Source organism: Sorex araneus, chromosome 1, assembly GCF_027595985.1.
Source record: "Sorex araneus isolate mSorAra2 chromosome 1, mSorAra2.pri, whole genome shotgun sequence".
NCBI classification, from domain to species: domain Eukaryota; kingdom Metazoa; phylum Chordata; class Mammalia; order Eulipotyphla; family Soricidae; genus Sorex; species Sorex araneus.
In genome coordinates this window covers 25,632,917-25,649,877 of record NC_073302.1, presented here as the reverse complement: position 1 = coordinate 25,649,877, position 16,961 = coordinate 25,632,917, and the positions used below count along the sequence as shown (strand labels likewise).

The following is a 16,961-nucleotide window of genomic DNA, read 5'->3' as shown; positions in this document are numbered from 1 at the left end:
GCAGCAGGGTACTTCCCTTCCGTCCCTTCTCAAAAATTACCCGTCATCAGAATGGAGCTGGGTGGCGATCTTCCCCAAGAATCACATTACTCAATGTCTTTTTATCCTTCCCCTCTCCACCCCACACCCCATCCCTGCCCCAGGTGTTCAAAGAACAGGAAAATCCCCTGTACTGAATTTTTTTCTCCTTAAATCTTTAGCACTGAACACTCATAAAACTGATTCCTCCTGCAAAATCAGAATTTGGCGGGGGGGGGGGGTGCATCTGGGCAGCTTGTTTCACGTGGTAAAGAGTTCCATAAGAATTCCATAAGAATTCCATAAGATAGAGGTTTTTCCAACAGAAAAGCAGTTTCTCTTGGAAAAACTCCTGTTCGGATGGTCTTTTTTCACTACTGATGACTCAAATTTTCTCCAGTCCATCTGGATAGGAAACTATTAATGATCACTTATGGACTCCTCATTTACTGACACAAGCGAGTGACATCATCAGTGCTTAATGACTAGTTAAGATGGTAGAGACATCCGGGAGGGCATGGCTCATTGACAAGGCACTGGGTGTCACATGTACCTATCACTGTCTGACTACCCACAATCTCTGCTGACTAAGCAAACACCACAATCTGGGTTATGCGCTTCTTCTGCTTTTAAGCAACTGGCCAGGAGTAGACCCCGGAACCAATTACATGAGAAGAATGTTCCAACGCCTTAATGGCATTCGAGCCAGGGCGTAAATTCTTTCAGGTTGCAAATTGGTGCCGTGACCCTCATGATCCCTGATCCAAATGAACTGCATGCAATTTAAACACTTCATTGAGAAGCAAATCAACGTCTTCGCCATAAAGTTACCCAACTTGCAAGTCTACCAACCTAAAGCACCCCTTAGTTTTTCCACAGTCTTCCACTTTGATTTTGGCAAATGGGTCCACAGGAGGAGCAGTAGGGAAAGGGTAACCTAGGTAATGAGAATAAACAGTGGTTAGGAAATTCCGTAGGCATGGTTCAATATGACTTTGACAAGTTTTGATCATATATGTCTAGAAGTACTCTCGATCGCTTCCATGGGCTTCACTGAAGCTGAATTCTCCTCTTCAGAAAGGGGAATGCAAAAAACAGGCTCACCAGCCTGGCTCGAAGGCGGAGCTGCATCCTTAGAGATGGGCAGCATCTCTGGAGGGTCGCGGGTTCATATTCATTGACACAAAGCCCACTCCCTAGTTTCCCCTAACTCATCCCTAAGCTCATCGTCCTTCTCAAGTTGTGTCTTATGTATTATTACCATTACCATCTAAAAAGAATAGAAGGGGTTTTAGTTTTGGTTCTTTTATTTATTTATTTTTTGGCCACACCCAGCAATGCTCACCGGTTATTCCTGGTGTTACTCGGGGAACCACATGAGATGTTGAGGATCAAATCTTCTAGGTTGGCTGCATGCAAGGCAAGTACCCTACCTGCTGTACTCTCTCTCTCTCTCCAGCCTCTAAAAAGGATGGAAGCTTTTTAATGAGCAATTTAACACATTCTTCTTAGAAAAGCAGTGTTTCACTATGACAACTGCGAAGGAGACATGTGGCAACACAGGACACCAGACAACACAGGGGTGGGGAGGTATGCAACTCATCTGCTAGTTCCTGCTGTGGTGGAAGCCTTGCCTGTCTCGTGTGAGGTCCTACTAGGTGGCAGAAAGTCGTTCATATCCTCCCATATACCAAAAGGAAACTCGTAGGCAGTTGCTGTGTAAGACGATTCCAAATGTGAAATATTGTGCGACTGAAACCCGATCAGGAAGAGCTTTGTAACTGTGTATCTCATGGTGATTCAATAAAAAGGAAAAAATTTAAAAGATAATAATTACAAATGCGTTTTCAGCAGAATCTGGACCTAAAGTCTAGGTTCCAGACCTGACGTCTCACTGTGCCCACCAAGCCACCTTGCTGTACTGTCCACAGGCATGCAAGAGGCCGGAAGCACCGGGACAGTCCTGGTTAGGGAGGGCTCCCCCAACTGAACACTCATCCTCAATGTCCAATTAGGGGGCAGCTCCCAGTGGTGCTCTGGAGGTCCTAGGGCCACTGCTAGCTAATCTCAGCCAACCAGCCAAGACAGCGAATACTAGAGCCCAAGGATGACGGGCTGCCCCAGCCCTCCGGAACCACGTGGTAGAGACCTGGGTAGTGTCTGCAGCCTCCGGGATTACAGCTCAATACGCTCATTGGGGCCACGTGGCACCAGCAGTTAAAAATACAAGCCCAAATTCTGCCCTATTTTCAAATGTGTACTCTTGAAAAAGACAAGGCTTGTATGTTTTGTTTTTTTTTTTAATTTTTCTCTTTGGGTCACACCCAGCAATGCTCAGGGGTTACTCCTGGCTCTGCGCTCAGGAATGACTCCGGCAATGCTTAGGGGGCCATATGGGATGCCTCCGATTGAACCTGGGTCGGCTTCGTGCAAGGCAAAAGCCCTCCCTGCTGTATGATCGCTCAGGCCCCAGCTTGTATGTTTTTAATCTGCATGAACAATCCCCTGTAGTAAATAATCTTCCTTTGGAGACCTATCCATATGGGAATGTGAGACCTGTTAGTGCTCCTGGCTGCAAAGAATTCCGTGATAGGGGACCAGGTAGGGCACTCGCCTTGCAGCAGCCAACCTGGGTTCAATGGGCAGCACACCCGTTGGGCCCCTGAGCTGTGGCCCCCAGTTGTGGCCCCCAAACAGCAACCAAAGAATTTCATGATGTGCACCAAGCCGCGTTTCCTTATCTACTCTCCCAGGTTTCAACCTTAAGTCGCCTCTAGTGTTTGCTTTCTCAAATAAAACCACTTGAGCAGAGGGAGGAGTTGGAAGGGGGATGGGAGGGAAACTGGGGACGTGCAGCGGATCCTAATTCAGTCCCCAGCACTACACGTGGTTCACTGAGCCCTGCCAGGAGTCACTCCTGAGCACAGAGCCAGAAATAACCCCTGAGCGTTAACTGAGCATGGGCCCCAAATCTCTTAACTTTCCCCCCAAAGAAGAATCACTACCTTGGCTCTATAAAAGAGAAATATTTTGATTCAAGAAAGAAAATCATAGAAAAAAAGAAACAGACTGGTGGCTCACTAGGAGGGAATAATTCCAACATATGGGGCTGGAGATCGTACTGTAGGTAGGACACGTGCCTGCACGTAGCAGACCCAGATTTGATCCTGGGCACCCCACAGGGTCTCCCAAACCGTCCAGGAGTGTGATCCCTACGTGTAGAGCCAAGAGTAAGCCTTGAGCACAGCCTGGTGTAGCTCAAAAAAAGAAAGAAAAATTGCATCTGAAGCTAACAGTATATGAGGAATACATACATACATCCTTATATATGAAAAAGGCTAAAATCTAAGTTATAAGAAGAGCAAAGAATATGAACATCATTGAAAAGGAAAACTCGATCTTGTGGGCTTTATTTTCTTGTCACAGTGGCTGTGCTCAGGGCTTATTCCTGGCTATGCTCAGTGACTGTTCCTTACAGTGCTTGAAAGACCACGTGGGGTGCTGGGACTGAAACGTGGATGAACCGTGGCCAGGGCAAGGCAAGTTCCTTGCTCAAGTGTTGTGTTGGTTTTTTTTTCATTTTATTTAATTGAATCACCATGATAGATCATCACAAAGCTGTTCATGATAGGGTCTTTTGGGGGGAAGGTAGGGTTTGCGTCATACCTGGCAATGATCAGGGATTAGTCCTGGCTCTGCATTTAGGAATCACTCCCGGCGGTGCTCAGGGGACCATATGGGATGTCAGGGATTGAGATCAGATCAATTGCATGCAAGGAAAATGCCCTATCTGATGCACTATCTCTCCAGCCACTTATGTTTATCTTTAATTACATTTTGCCTTCTGTTTCTGCCACCTCAATTTTCTTATAGCTCATTTTTTTTCTCAAAATATGTCTTTTTCCATTTCTTAAAAATACTTTGTTAGTGCTTTTCTTGTCTTACAGTACCCTTCAGTACTTCTCTTTTTTTTCTTTTTGGGTCACATCCGGTGATGCACAGGGGTTACTCCTGGCTCTACACTCAGGAATTTCTCCTGGTGATGCCCAGGGAAACATATGGAATGCTGGGAATTGAACCTGGATCAGCCACGTGCAAGGCAAATGCTCTACCCACTGTACTGTCACTCCAGCCCCTCAGTACTTCTTTTAATCTATTAAGTTCCTGAGCTGAGGGTCGGGGGTGGGGGGGTTGACGGGAGGGAAACTGGGGACATTTGTTGCTGGGAAATGTACACTGGTGAACGGATGGGTGTTGGAACACAGCATGACTGAAACCTAATCATGAACAGCTTTATAAATGGTCTATCTCACATTAAAAAAAAAAAACACTTAAAAAAGAAACCAAACCTTCGTTGGTGCTTACGTTCTTATGTCCATGAGTAAAGCTCTTCGGTAATTATCTCATCATCTCTGCTAATCAGGTTATGTTCTCTTCATAAAATGAATTGGGATACTGTATGTATTGTCAGTCCTTTGAAATAATACATTTAAGTTTGGTCTTACCTCTTTGTTGAAACTTTTCCTAGACTTGATTCAGGAGGGTTTTTTGTTTTGTTTTGTTTTGCTTTTTGGGTCACACCCAGCGATGCTCAGGGGTTACTCCTGGCTTTGCACTCAGGAATTACTCCTGGCGGTGCTTGAGGGACCATATGGGATGCCAGGGATCGAACCCGGGTCGGCCGCGTGCAAGGCAAACACCCTACCCGCTGTGCTATTGCTCCGGCCCCGATTCAGGAGGTTTTTTAACTGATGCAATTTTTTATGAACTGCGCAGGTTTTCTAATTCATTTGAGTGTGTGTGTGTGTGTGTGTGTGTGTGTGTGTGTGTGTAACGATCACTGAAATTTTCAAGTTCACTTTCACAAAGTGTTCTTAAAACCAGCCTCCATCTGACACCTAAGGACAGTAGATACAATGGCCAGGGGGACTGCCCCATAGCTGGAAGACTGCTTCATTTAGCGAAGAGATCACTAAGAAAATGATGGCTGGAGGAACCAGTTGGGATGGGAGATGCATGCCAAAAGTAGATAATGGACCAAACATGATGACCTCTCAGTGTCTGTGTTGCAAGTCACAATGCCCAAAAGTAGAGAGAGAGTATGGGGAATATTGTCTGCCATCGAGGCAGGGGAGGGTGGGAAAGAGGGGGGGTATACCCGGGATATTGGTGGTGGGGAATGTGCACTGGTGCAGGGATGGGTGTTTGATCATTATGAGATTGTAACCCAAACATGAAAGCATGTAACTATCTCACGGTGATTCAATAAAATTTTTTTTAAAAAGCCTCCTTTTTTTTTTACTGAGATTTATAATTCACATACCATAGAATTCACTCTATCCAAGACTACAACTGATGGCTTTTAGTATCTTCAATGACTTTTCGCTCCCTTTTGAGAGATTTCTCAGAGTGTGATTTTGGAGATTAACATTCAACATATGCATCATGAGCCTTTGGATGAGGCACAGTGCCTGCCCTAGTGAGTGGGCCTCACCCACTGTCAGAGTGGATTGAAAGGAATGACCTTCCCTGAGTGGGCACGGGCTCAGCAGATGGCCTCAGACCTGAGCTGTCCAGATTCCCTCACGGCCTTTGGCCTGCCAGTGCTCACTGCTGATTTTGGACTTGCCATGACTGTGTGAGCCAGTTCCTCAAACAAATCTCCCTTTATTCTCACACCCTGCTGACGGTAGTATCTCTGGACAAACATGACCAATATACTTATCCACCTGGTCCAAAGTAAAACCCCTGGCTTTTGGAATCTGTTTTTCCTGAGTGTCTGATTTTATGGCATTTTTATTATTTGTTCTTCCTCCCTTGAGGGGTATTCTATTCTTTATCTTGGGAAGTCTGTTTTGTTGTTGTTGTTGCTGTTTATCAACAACTTAAACCCAACGATCAACCTTGTGCATTTTTACCTGTGAAAAGAAGCAAACCCCTTGGCAATGTTCTGCAATCTCTGTCTTGCAAAGAATCTCATGACCTGATGACCCAATCTCCGCCTCCCAATCCTGCCTGAACTTCTTAGATTTCTCCCACGGGAATTCAGTCTCATTCCTTCACTCCTGCCTCAGAAACCTACGCCTGGCAACGGAAACATCTCTGCTCGGATCCCCACACCCCCCTCTGCTTCCAAGTGCCATCTGTCCAAAGCAGAAATCCACCTGTCACATGACAGGTGGCTAACCTTCACCTTCTCCCTCCGCTCCTTCCCTATATTCCTGTTTTCTGAGTTAAAACACCCAGGGCAGGCCAGCACCTCCTTTCCAAACTTAGCTTTGTCCATTCCCCCATTTTTCGTAACTTTTTTTCCCCCTTGTTCCTTCCTGCCACTCTTCATTATGGTATTTTTTCCTTTTTAAAAATTGGAACCAAATCATATTGAAGTAGGGCTAAATTTCTTTCTCCCTCCTTCTCTTTTCTCCTGTGCTCTGTAAACCTTTCAATACCTGTTTTGCTTCAGAGAATGATTCCGGTCTCCTTTCAGGCATCCCTGTAACATGAGAGGTACTTATTTTCTTGGTTGACTGACTCTTCAGGTTCTCAGTATGGTTTTGTGGTTTCCCTTTCTGTCGAACTCACAGATACTCTCTGTGCCTTTCTCGTTATCCCTTGAGTCTGCTTTGCCTTACTCCACTGGGTGGGTTAATGGCTTCTGGTTTGCTATTTATTGCTTCTAATTAACTGCTTGGATCCCAGCCTTCAGGTATTAATTTAGTACTTGATTCCTTGAAGGTGTTACCAGGAATGGTTTGAGTCTCTGAGAATTAGAGACTTTTCTTCTTTCAGGACTGCCTGAGCCTGGGTTTCTGTTGAGGATGGTGCTAGAAACACAAGCACATGCGCACACATAGATACAGACAGACACACGGATACCTGTCTAGCACACCTTTCACCCGAGCAATCCACCACTGAGAAGCCTGCGAATCTCTATGGCCTACCTATTAAGAGCAAATTCCTTTTCTCAGGTTTGCCCATAATCACCCCCTTTCTGCCTGCATTTCTCCACACATACTGACAGGGACCCTCAATTCAGGTTGGCTGAATGCCTTGCACCGCCTTACCCACAAACTCAAGCCTCACACACACCATTCTTTGCTACTTTCCACAAATGTGACTTCCATGGGGGTATTTACATTTTCTGTGGGCCTGTTTCTGTGCCTCTATGGTGGGATTAACAGTGGCATCTAAGCCCGAGGGTTGCATCAAGGGTTAAACTGAATCGGGATATGAAATTTAGGACAGTGCTTGACACTGCGTAATACTTATTAAAAGCTCCAGTGAGCATTCTATCAGGCTAGATTTAGGGATGATACAAAGGTAAGTCATATACAGATTACTTGCCTTTAAATATGTAGACTTTTCCCTTTAAATTATTTACCTCTTTCTGATTTATTTCAGCTTTACTTCCCTATCTCACTTTCAGTAAAAGATTAGTGGATCATAAATTCTCTCTGCCCTCTCCATATAACACCCCCACACACACACACAACACACACACACGCACACACACTTAGACCATACATATATTTCTTTTTATTTTTTGCTGAACAAAGGTGTGGTGATATTATCTTCATCCAAACTGAAGCACAAGAGAAGAGCTACTATAAATTAGAGTGTGTATGCCATGTGTATTTGTGTGGGCACATGTGTGTGTATGTATGTGTAGTCTTTTTTCTCCTAAGGCAGTAAGTATGCACTTGACACCACCGAGAAGACATCTGTAATGTGGTATTCAATGTCATGTGCTGTGTGCTGAGTTTACATATGTGTGTGTGGATAACACCCCATACACAGCACATTTAGAAAGAACACAGTTAGATGAAGGAACTTCTGCCTCCTCCCCCTAGCTGTCCTTCTTTCTTCTGTTTTACAGCCTTTGCCACAACAAGAAAAACTGTGAGCAGAACTCAGCAATCAGAAACTCTTGGGCTGGGGACTGGAGGGAAAGGGCACTCGCCTTGCACGAGGCCAACCTGGTTCACTCCCCGGCATCCCATTCGGCCCTCCCAGCCTTGCCAAAAGTGACCCCCAAGCAGAGAGCCAGGAGTAAGCCCTGATCGTTGCCAGGTGTGGACCCCAACACCTACCCAGCTCCCCAAGAAAAAGACAAAGAAAGAAAGGCATGGGTCTGGCCACTCAGGTGGGCAGATCACTATGCCTTAATGCTAAGCAGCCACAGAGACTTGGGTTTCCTCCTCCCGTCCTGAAGTGTGACAGGGGGGCAGAGCCTGCGGCTGGCCAGCCCACCCCATGTGCTAATTCCAGGCCTGTTCCTTCCTTAAACCTCACCTGCAGGCCTCAGCACTTCGGAAAAGAGAGCAGGAGACTACAGTTGGGTTTCAACCAAAAACAATACACAACATGGCTCTTTCAGAGCAGCATTTCTCAATGGGGGGGGGGAGAGGGGAAGGGGAAGGGGGGAGAGAGGGAGGGAGAGAGGGAGGGAGGGAGGGAGAGAGAGAGAGAGAGAGAGAGAGAGAGAGAGAGAGAGAGAGAGAGAGAGAGAGAGAGAGAGAGTGTACATGCACATGTGCGTGTGGGAGCAATGTGGCAGACTCTGGGACTCCAAGACATCCAAGGAAGCCACAGACAAATGGTGTAACTGGGGGGGGGGGTGTCTATGAGACCAGGGAGCCAATCAGCAGGACGGGGCAGGCAGGGCCCAGGAAGGAAATGAGGTTGGAAAGAGGTTGAGAAGCGCTGCCCACTACAGAGAACACTCAGGGGAGAGGGTTTGCCCATAATCATGCAATAATCTGTCAACATTCTACTAATACTCTAAACGGACAGGTTAGGGGTGAGGGCCTCAAAAGGAAGAAGCAGGAATGGGAAGATTCAAGGACCCAAATCCCATCCAAACTCCTGGTTACAGAGAACAAGAAGGGCACGACAGGCTGAGTGGGTCCCAAGGGTGCATTTTCTTGTCTCGTGGTTGGGCTGGGAGGAGAACAGGAGGCAAGGCTCCCAGCAAGAGGTGGCTCTGAGTTGAAACTTTAAGGATGAGGAGCCACCGGTTGAGAGAGTGGGAACCCCTGAGTATTTTGAAAACTAGCATCGTTAAGCTGGAACATGATAGAAACAGTAAAATGAACACAGTAGGGGGTGATCAGAGACACCAAATCTACCAGCGTCGACTCTCACCGTGGGAAGCTTGAGCAACCCAGGCAGGGAGGAAGAGTCCCTGCACAGTTTGGTCAGTGACACTCCCACAGCTTCAGTGAATTCTCGCATTTTTCCCCCTTTTTGGGCCACACATCACCCAGCGATGCTCAGGGGTTACTCCTGGCTCTGCACTCAGGAATTACTCCTGGCAGTGCTTGGGGGACCATATGAGATGCCGGGGATTGAACTCAGGTCAGCCGTGTGCTAGGTAAATGCCCTGCCTGCTGTACTATCACTCCGGCCCCAAATTCTCTCTCTATTGTCAACCTCCAACCTCTAATATTGCTTTCTGACTGCATACCACTGGGTCACTTTGAACCAAGAACTCTGTTTCTTGGGAGCTTAAAACCAGAAAAGGGTAGAACCTGAATAAAGGCAAGAAATCGTCTATTTTTGTTGTTGTTGTTTTTTCTTTGTTTATGGGTGACATCTGGTGATGCTCAGGGCTTTACTCCTGGCTCTGCACCCAGAAATCACTCCTGGCAGTGGGATGCCGGGGATTGAACCTGGGTCAGCTGCTTGCAAGACAAAGCACCTTACCCGCTTGTGGCCCCAAAAGGTGCCTGATTGCTAGAAAAAGGCAACCCCATTCCTATTGATCACAAGGATAATTTGAAGATGTTTCCATCTCCTCACCACCTGCCCCCAATCCATCAGGCTCCCTCCGCTGGTTACAGAGTTCACCCAGGGCGATGCCCTGGCTGGCTCACTGCACAAACTGGTCCATTAGCACCCCCATCTGGTGGCTGTAGGACTTGTTCTAAAGCTACTGAAACAGCATACAGAGAAAGCAGAGGTGAATGTGTGAATGTGAGTGAATGTGTGTGTGTGTGTGTGTGTGTGTGTGTGTGTGTGTGAGACGGGGGTGTAGGGGAGATGAGAGATGGTTATAAAAGGCAACTGAGTCAAAGAGATGGAAAATTCTCCATAAAGCAAAAGTCTCTTTTGGAAGCACGCTGGAAACATCAGAGAGATTTTGAGCCAAAATTCAAGTTTCACGTGCAGAATGGGAGACAAGGGCCAGCAGACAGACTGAGGCCTGGTACATGATGGCATGCTCTGTTACCATGGTAGGGGCACCTCACGTACCGCCTTCCTGCAGCTGGCTCACCTAAGTCTTTCATATTTCCTGGCCCAATGCTAAAATGCATTCCTTTTAATTGCAACTACTTGGTGACCCTGTTCTTAAAATCTCTCTGGACTCTACACATTGCTTCCGTCTCTTTAGACCGATCTGACCTTGTTCTCCACTTGTTGGGTTCTTGCGCCTAATAGGAACAAAAGCTCTCATGTTCCACGTCTGAATCTCCCAGCAGTGTCATAAACAGAAGACAAGTTAATAAATATGCATTAGGTGTTTTCAGAAACAGATGGGCGTTGAAATGTTCCTTCTTCAGAGTGACAGATTCTGCCTCTGCTTGGCATCCTCCCAACCTCCGCTCTCTCTCCTTCTCCTTGATGACCTGGCAGCCCCACAGGAAGGTTCTATCTCCCAGCTTCCCCTGAATCTAGGTCATGTGACTTTCGTGCCTGCCAGAGGAATGGAGCAGCAGAGAACTGGGAACCACCCTAAAAGGCCACGGAGGGTCCTAAAAGTCGTTTCTCTCTCCTCTCCTCAAAGGTGAGCAAGGACATGCAAGCAACCAGACTTCAATGAACCGTGGGGAGGGAGAAGCCTTAAGAGATGGTGGAAGGATAAGTTCTAAGGAGCCTGGGTCCCAAATCACCTTGGAAACAGAGCTGTTCTCTGCACAGGGCAGCTATACTTGTGTGAGAGAAATAGCCTATTTTCTTTGGCAGGGGGAGTGGCACACCTTTTTTGGTTGTGCTCGGGACTTACTCCTAGCTCTGTACTCAGGGATCATTCCGGGCAGGCTCAGGAGACCAAATGTGGCATTCGGAATCTTACCCAGGTTGACTACATGCAAGGCAAGGACCCTGCTAGCTGACCTATCTCTTTGGCTATATTATTTTAGTCATTATACACTGGAGTCTTTTTTTCAACACTTGAACCTCTACCAACTATTTTCCCCAAATCCATTCTCCCATCATTTTTTTTTCTGTGGAGGGGGGTAGTGCTCAGACACTATTCCTGGCTCCGAGTTCAGAGGTCACGCCTGGTGGTGCTTAGGGGGACAAACATGGCATGGGGGATTTGAATAGGGGTCTGCTGCATTCAAGACTTTAACTCCTGTACTCTCTCTCTGGTGCTCCATTCTTAATCATCCTAGTTGTCAAATTGGGCACACTAATTGCCAGTAAAAAGGCTACATTTCCCAGCCTCCTTTGTACCAAATGGGTAAAGTTGTGGCCAATAATGTAAATTGTTAGACAGGACTTTTGAGTAAATTTCCTTTTAAATTAATCAAGTATCTTTTCCCCTCAACTTCCTCTTTCCCACTACCTGCAAAGTTCATGGGATGGTTGCAATTTTTTAATTTATATAGATTTTTGGGGTTTATTTTGGGGCCACATCAGTAGTGCACTGGTGTGCACTTACTCCTGGGGGCGGGCCTTGGGTGACCATATAGGGTGCCAGGGATTGAACTCAGCTTCGAGCAAGGCAAATGCCCTACCCACTGTACTATCGCCCCAATCTCATGGGTGCAGTTTTTTGAACCTTGAAGTTATAAGCCAATAATCCTGAAGCTAGAGAAAGACCAGGATGGAGCGTCTCTAATGAGCATAGCCCAGTCGCCAAATGTTAGATAATATTCTACACTGGACAGGAAACGTCTACCTAGTAGAAGCTGTGTTTTTCTATGCAGGTGAACCCAATGAATGCTAAGTAAAAAAAAAAAAAAAGCTTTAGGTCGCTGGGACACACAGCATTTCAAGTCTCAATTTGATTCCTGCAAGGAGAGGGGAAATCACTACTTTGCAATTCACAAAAAAAGGCCAGCTTCCAATCCTCCGGCTGGCCTTTTGTGCCTACGGAACCAGCTCCACAGGGAGTCCTCGGACTGGGGGAAAAAAAAAAAAAGCCCACAGTCGGGACCCAGCAGGCCCCCAACAATCGTGGCTCAGTGAGGGATCGTACCATGTGGTGGCACAAATGAAGTGGGGTGGATGGGGGAGGGGGAGGAGAGGTGACCCAGCTCTGCGGGCACAGCAGTCAGCGGCCGGGACGCGATGCTTCAGCAGAGGCTGGGGCGCGAAGCCCTGCCAATGTAGGTCAACCCAGACAGACCTACTGAAATTAAGAAGCGCCTCTTTAAAATGGGCATTTTCTAGCTCCCACTGGCTGCCCTGATCGCTCACGCCCCGGATGGCGCCCTGCTCCCCGGACTACCCTAACCCCGACCCCCGGCCAGGCAGGATGGACCCCAGATGCTCAGACCCGGAGGGCACGGAGTGGGGGCGTAGGTGGCCGAGGATCAGCCCCTGCAGGGCGCACGCCGCTCTCCCGGCCTCAAGTCTCTCCACCTGCAAAGCGGGCGGCTCAGGGGGTGCACGGGACGCCCCCACCGGGTTTCGGCGATGCAGCCGAGCCTCCACGGGGCACGCGTGTCCTCCCCCCCGACCCCCGCCCCGCGCCGCGCCCCCGCCCCGCGCCGCGCCCCCGCCTCACCCTCCTCGGACAGGTAGCGCAGGTCGTAGAACTCGCCCGCGAAGGTGCCATAGGAGGAGTCGTGGCGCGGCCCCGTCTCGTCGGCGGCGCCCGCGTCCCCCCGCGCGCGGCCCCGGGGTCCCCGACCCCCCGGGCCCGCGCCGTCGTCCGCGGGGCTGGCGGCGCAGGCGGCGAGCCCGGCCAGCAGCAGCAGCAGCAGCAGCGGCGGCGGCGGCGGCGGCGGCAGCAGCAGCGGCGGCGCCCGGGGCCCCGCGCGCGGCTGCGGCTGCGGCTGCGGCTGCCGGGGCGGCCGCTCCATGGCTGCGCACCGAGCTCGGGCCGCAGCGGGGGCGCCGCGGGCGCGGGGCCGGGACTGCGCCGCCGCCAACGCCGCCAGCGCGCGCACGCGCCGCGCCGCCTCCCGCGCATCCTCCGGGCGGCCGGCCGCCCCCTCCCCGGGCCGGGGGCGCCTTTCATTCCCCCTCAACTGGCGGAGATCCTGCGGTCCACAAGACTTTATTTTTTTTTAAATTATATATTTGTATTGACATATAGACATATGTGAATAGATACACATATGAATATACATATACGAATATATGGATATGCATATATGAATATATACATAAATTAATATATGCTCAGTATAGATGACATATATACATATATGTGACATATATATACATATATGAATATATGCTCAATGCTCAAGACTTACTTACTACTGGCTCTGCACTCAGGAATCACTCCTGGCGGTGCTCGGGGTACCCTGTGGCAGTCCGGGGAAGAAGCCGTGTTCGTTGCGCGCAAGGCAAATGCCCTCCCCACTGTACTATCGTGCCAGCCCCGATAAATAACGTTTTTATTTATTTTTGGCTTTTTGGCCCTGGGATGCTCAAGGGTTACTCCTGGCTCTGCACTCAGGAATCACTCCTGGCGGTGCTTGGTGGACCCTCTGGAATGATGCCAGGGATGAGCGCCCAGGTCGCCCGCGCAAGGCAAATGCCCTCTCGGCTGTACTATCGCTCAGGCCTCAATAAATAGCGCTTTTATTTTTGACATTTTGGGTCACACGCGGTGATGCTCAGGGGTTACTACCTGACTCTGCGCTCAGGAATCACTCCTGGTGGTGCTCGGGGGACCCTATGAGAGGCTGGGGATGAATCCGGGATGGTTGCTTGCAAGGCAAATGCCCTCTCCGCTGTACTATCTCATGCTGGCCCCAATAACGTTTTTACTTATTTTTGACCGTTTGGGTCCCACCTGGGGTGCTCAGGGGTTACTACCTGGCTTTGCACTCAGAAATCACTCCTGGAGCAGCTCGGGGGACCCAATGGGAGGCCAGGGATGAGCCCCGGCCCACTGCATGCAAAGCAAATGCCCTCCCCACTGTACTATATATAGCTCTAGCAGATTACAATACTCTTAGTAAGGGTTTCTCCCTTAATAAGGGTTTTTCATGCACCTAATTTCAACATCACGCCCATCACCAGTGTACTAAGGTGGCCTTTTCAGACCCTTGCTACTTAAGAGGGTGGTCCGATGATCACCAGCGCAGAGGCAGCCCCCAAAGGGAAGCTGGCTGGCTTCATTGATTACTGGTTCCACTGACAATCTGCATCTGAGGAAGATCCCCAAAATGTTGTCTCTCCACGTTAAAGCAGGCTCCTCCTCCACGAGGGTCTAACCTTGGCCACACACGATCAGGGCAGCAGCTTCCTGTGCTTTGCTCCAGCCCTTTGGCATTTAGAGAAAGTGCTTAGTGGACCGATTACTTCCGGGGATCATTACAGAAGTGAACAAGAACAAAACTGGATAGACAGCGACACTGAAGTGCTGGGAATCTCCAGGGAGACGAGAAGCCAGCTTTCTGCACTAGATTTACTTGCTTCCTCTCAGGACTTTTGGGGTGTTAAATCACCACAGTTGGCACTGCAAATCTATCCCCTTCAGAGGCTGGCAAACAAACAGCTTTGCTGTTTTTTCTGCAGGGAGCAGGCCCACACGTGGGTGTCTGGATGGCCTAGCTGAATTCTCTTGTGCCCGATTAGCGCGTGCTGCCTGCAATCCACTTTCAGTTGTTTACTCAACCGTCCATTTATTCACACCTCGCACTTAACCCAAGTCTGCTCTTTAGACTCCATTAAAAGGATGGTTGTCGTGTGACAAGGTCTGCCAACTGTGGCTGTTTTATTCTATAAAACCTGAACATCAGTGAGTAGGGCGTTCGCTTTGCACGCAGCCGACCTGGGTTCGAGTCCCAGCATCCCATAAGGTTCCCCAAACACTGCCAGGAATAATTCCTGATGCAGAGCCAGGGGTGACCCCTATGCATCGCCGGGTGTGACAAAAAAAAAACCTGGACATTATATATATATGTATATATATATAATTTTTTTTAAATGAGGGACTGCAGAGCAGCTACTTTTCCAACTTCTTGATTGCATAAGAAAAATAACTTTGGAGGCAGAAAAGCACTGAGGTTCCTAGTGCAGGCCCAGGAGCTGCTGGTCCACAAGCCTCCAGGAAGGAGGGCGGGGCAAGCAAGCACCAATGGGGGTCTGTGTCTTCATGGCCTGCAAGAAGGTGCATACAATTTTGAGGTATGAATATTCAAGAGTGAACAAGGGATCTCAAGGTTTTTTTTTTCTTGACCCTGAGAAGCTAGGGGAAGCTTCTGCTGTCAGAATTAGTTGTGCTATGTGCTCAGAAGGTCACCTGTTTGCTTGGTATCATCTGATGCTTCAGGTTTATTTTCATAGATGCCAAGGATGTAAAGCCTGAAAACCTTGAGCTTCACTAGTTGTCCCAACATACCAGTTGTTGCAAAAAATCAAGAAATCATATTTATTGCTTGATTGGTGGGAGGTGGCCACACCTGGCAGTTCTCAGGGCTTACTCTTGACTCTGCATTGAGAGATCACTTTCAGTGTAGAGCCAGGGGTCCATGTGGGGTGCTGGGGATCAAACCCGGGTCAGCTGCAGGCAAGGCAAATGCCCTACCTGCTGATTATTGCTCCAGTCCCAGATTTATTGTTTGCAAAAGGAAAGATGAACAATAACAAAACCAAAGTAGAGACTTTATTTAAAAAATAAAAGTTTTGCAATGGATTTTTTTTTACTTTTTGGGTCACACCTGGTGATGCACAGGAGTCACTCCTGGCTCTGCACTCAGGAATTATCCCTGGTGGTGCTCAGGGGACCATATGGGATGCTGGGAATCAAACCCGGGTCAGCCGCATGCAAGGCAAGCACCCTTCCCGCTGTGCTATTGCTCCAGCCCCAGGCAATGGATAAGATTCTAATATACATAAAAGTCAACTGATTAAAAATATGTTCATGGGTCATCCTTTTCAAAAACCCTGCCTCTGGGACCAAAGATAGTTCAGCGGGGAAGGCACTTGCCCTGCCTGTGACTGACCCAGGTTCAATCTCTTGTTTGAACCCCACTTGTTTCCCCGAGCCTGCTGGGGACGGGCCTAGGTACCCCCTGCCTCTGTCCCTGTAAACAGAGACTGGGTGAGGAGGGGGCCTAGGCACCCCCTACCTTAGTTCCTGTAAAAGGGAATGAGTATGGAGAAAAGTGGCATGAGGGCGAGTCATCCCCTGACAACTGATCTTGACTGGCGGCCAGCCTGGAAAGGGGGTTGAAGGGTCACCATGCTCTGCCTCATGAGAAAAGTTGAAGGGCCACCGTGCTCTGGCAGCTGGACTCGAGAGGAGGCTGAAGGGAGGATTGGCTCGCGCCTGCAATGGCCATGCTCAAGGCCACATCTGCTTTCCCATGTTTCTCAAGGCTGAGAGAAGGAACCGAAAAGCAAGTAATATTGGCAAAAATAAAGTTGCCTGCACCGCTTGATTAATAATGTTTATGCCACTTATGTAACCTGCTGATCGTTGCTAAAATAAGACTATATAAACCTGCTTGGATTTCAATAAACTTGCTGTATGCCGTATATTGCATGCGGTCCTCCCTAGCCCACTCAACTCTCATTCCCTCTCTCCGGCTGAGGTTCAAGTTGGCCGCGCAGGCTGCGGCACGAGCCCAACAGAACTGATCCTTGAGCTCAGAGCCAGCAGTAAGCCCTGGACATCACCAGATGTGGCCAAATACAAACAAACAAAACTGTCTCTCTGGATAATAGCTCAAAGGGCTGGAGCATATGCTTGGCATGCTGAAGTCCCAGGTTCCAGTCTTGAACACCAGTTGGTCCTCTAAGTACCATGC

General features: G+C 48.7%; 1 protein-coding gene across 1 annotated transcript in view; it reads right to left on the bottom strand.

Moving 5' to 3' along the window:
* FRRS1L (ferric chelate reductase 1 like) overlaps nucleotides 1-15,548 on the bottom strand; it is a 37,505-nt gene extending 21,957 nt beyond the window's left edge. The window contains 4 exon segments of the mRNA XM_055125026.1: nucleotides 871-955; nucleotides 12,755-13,097; nucleotides 13,099-13,163; nucleotides 15,452-15,548. Of these exon segments, the coding sequence (XP_054981001.1) occupies nucleotides 871-955; nucleotides 12,755-13,097; nucleotides 13,099-13,163; nucleotides 15,452-15,548 (590 nt within the window).
* Between the last annotated feature and the right edge of the window lie 1,413 nt (nucleotides 15,549-16,961).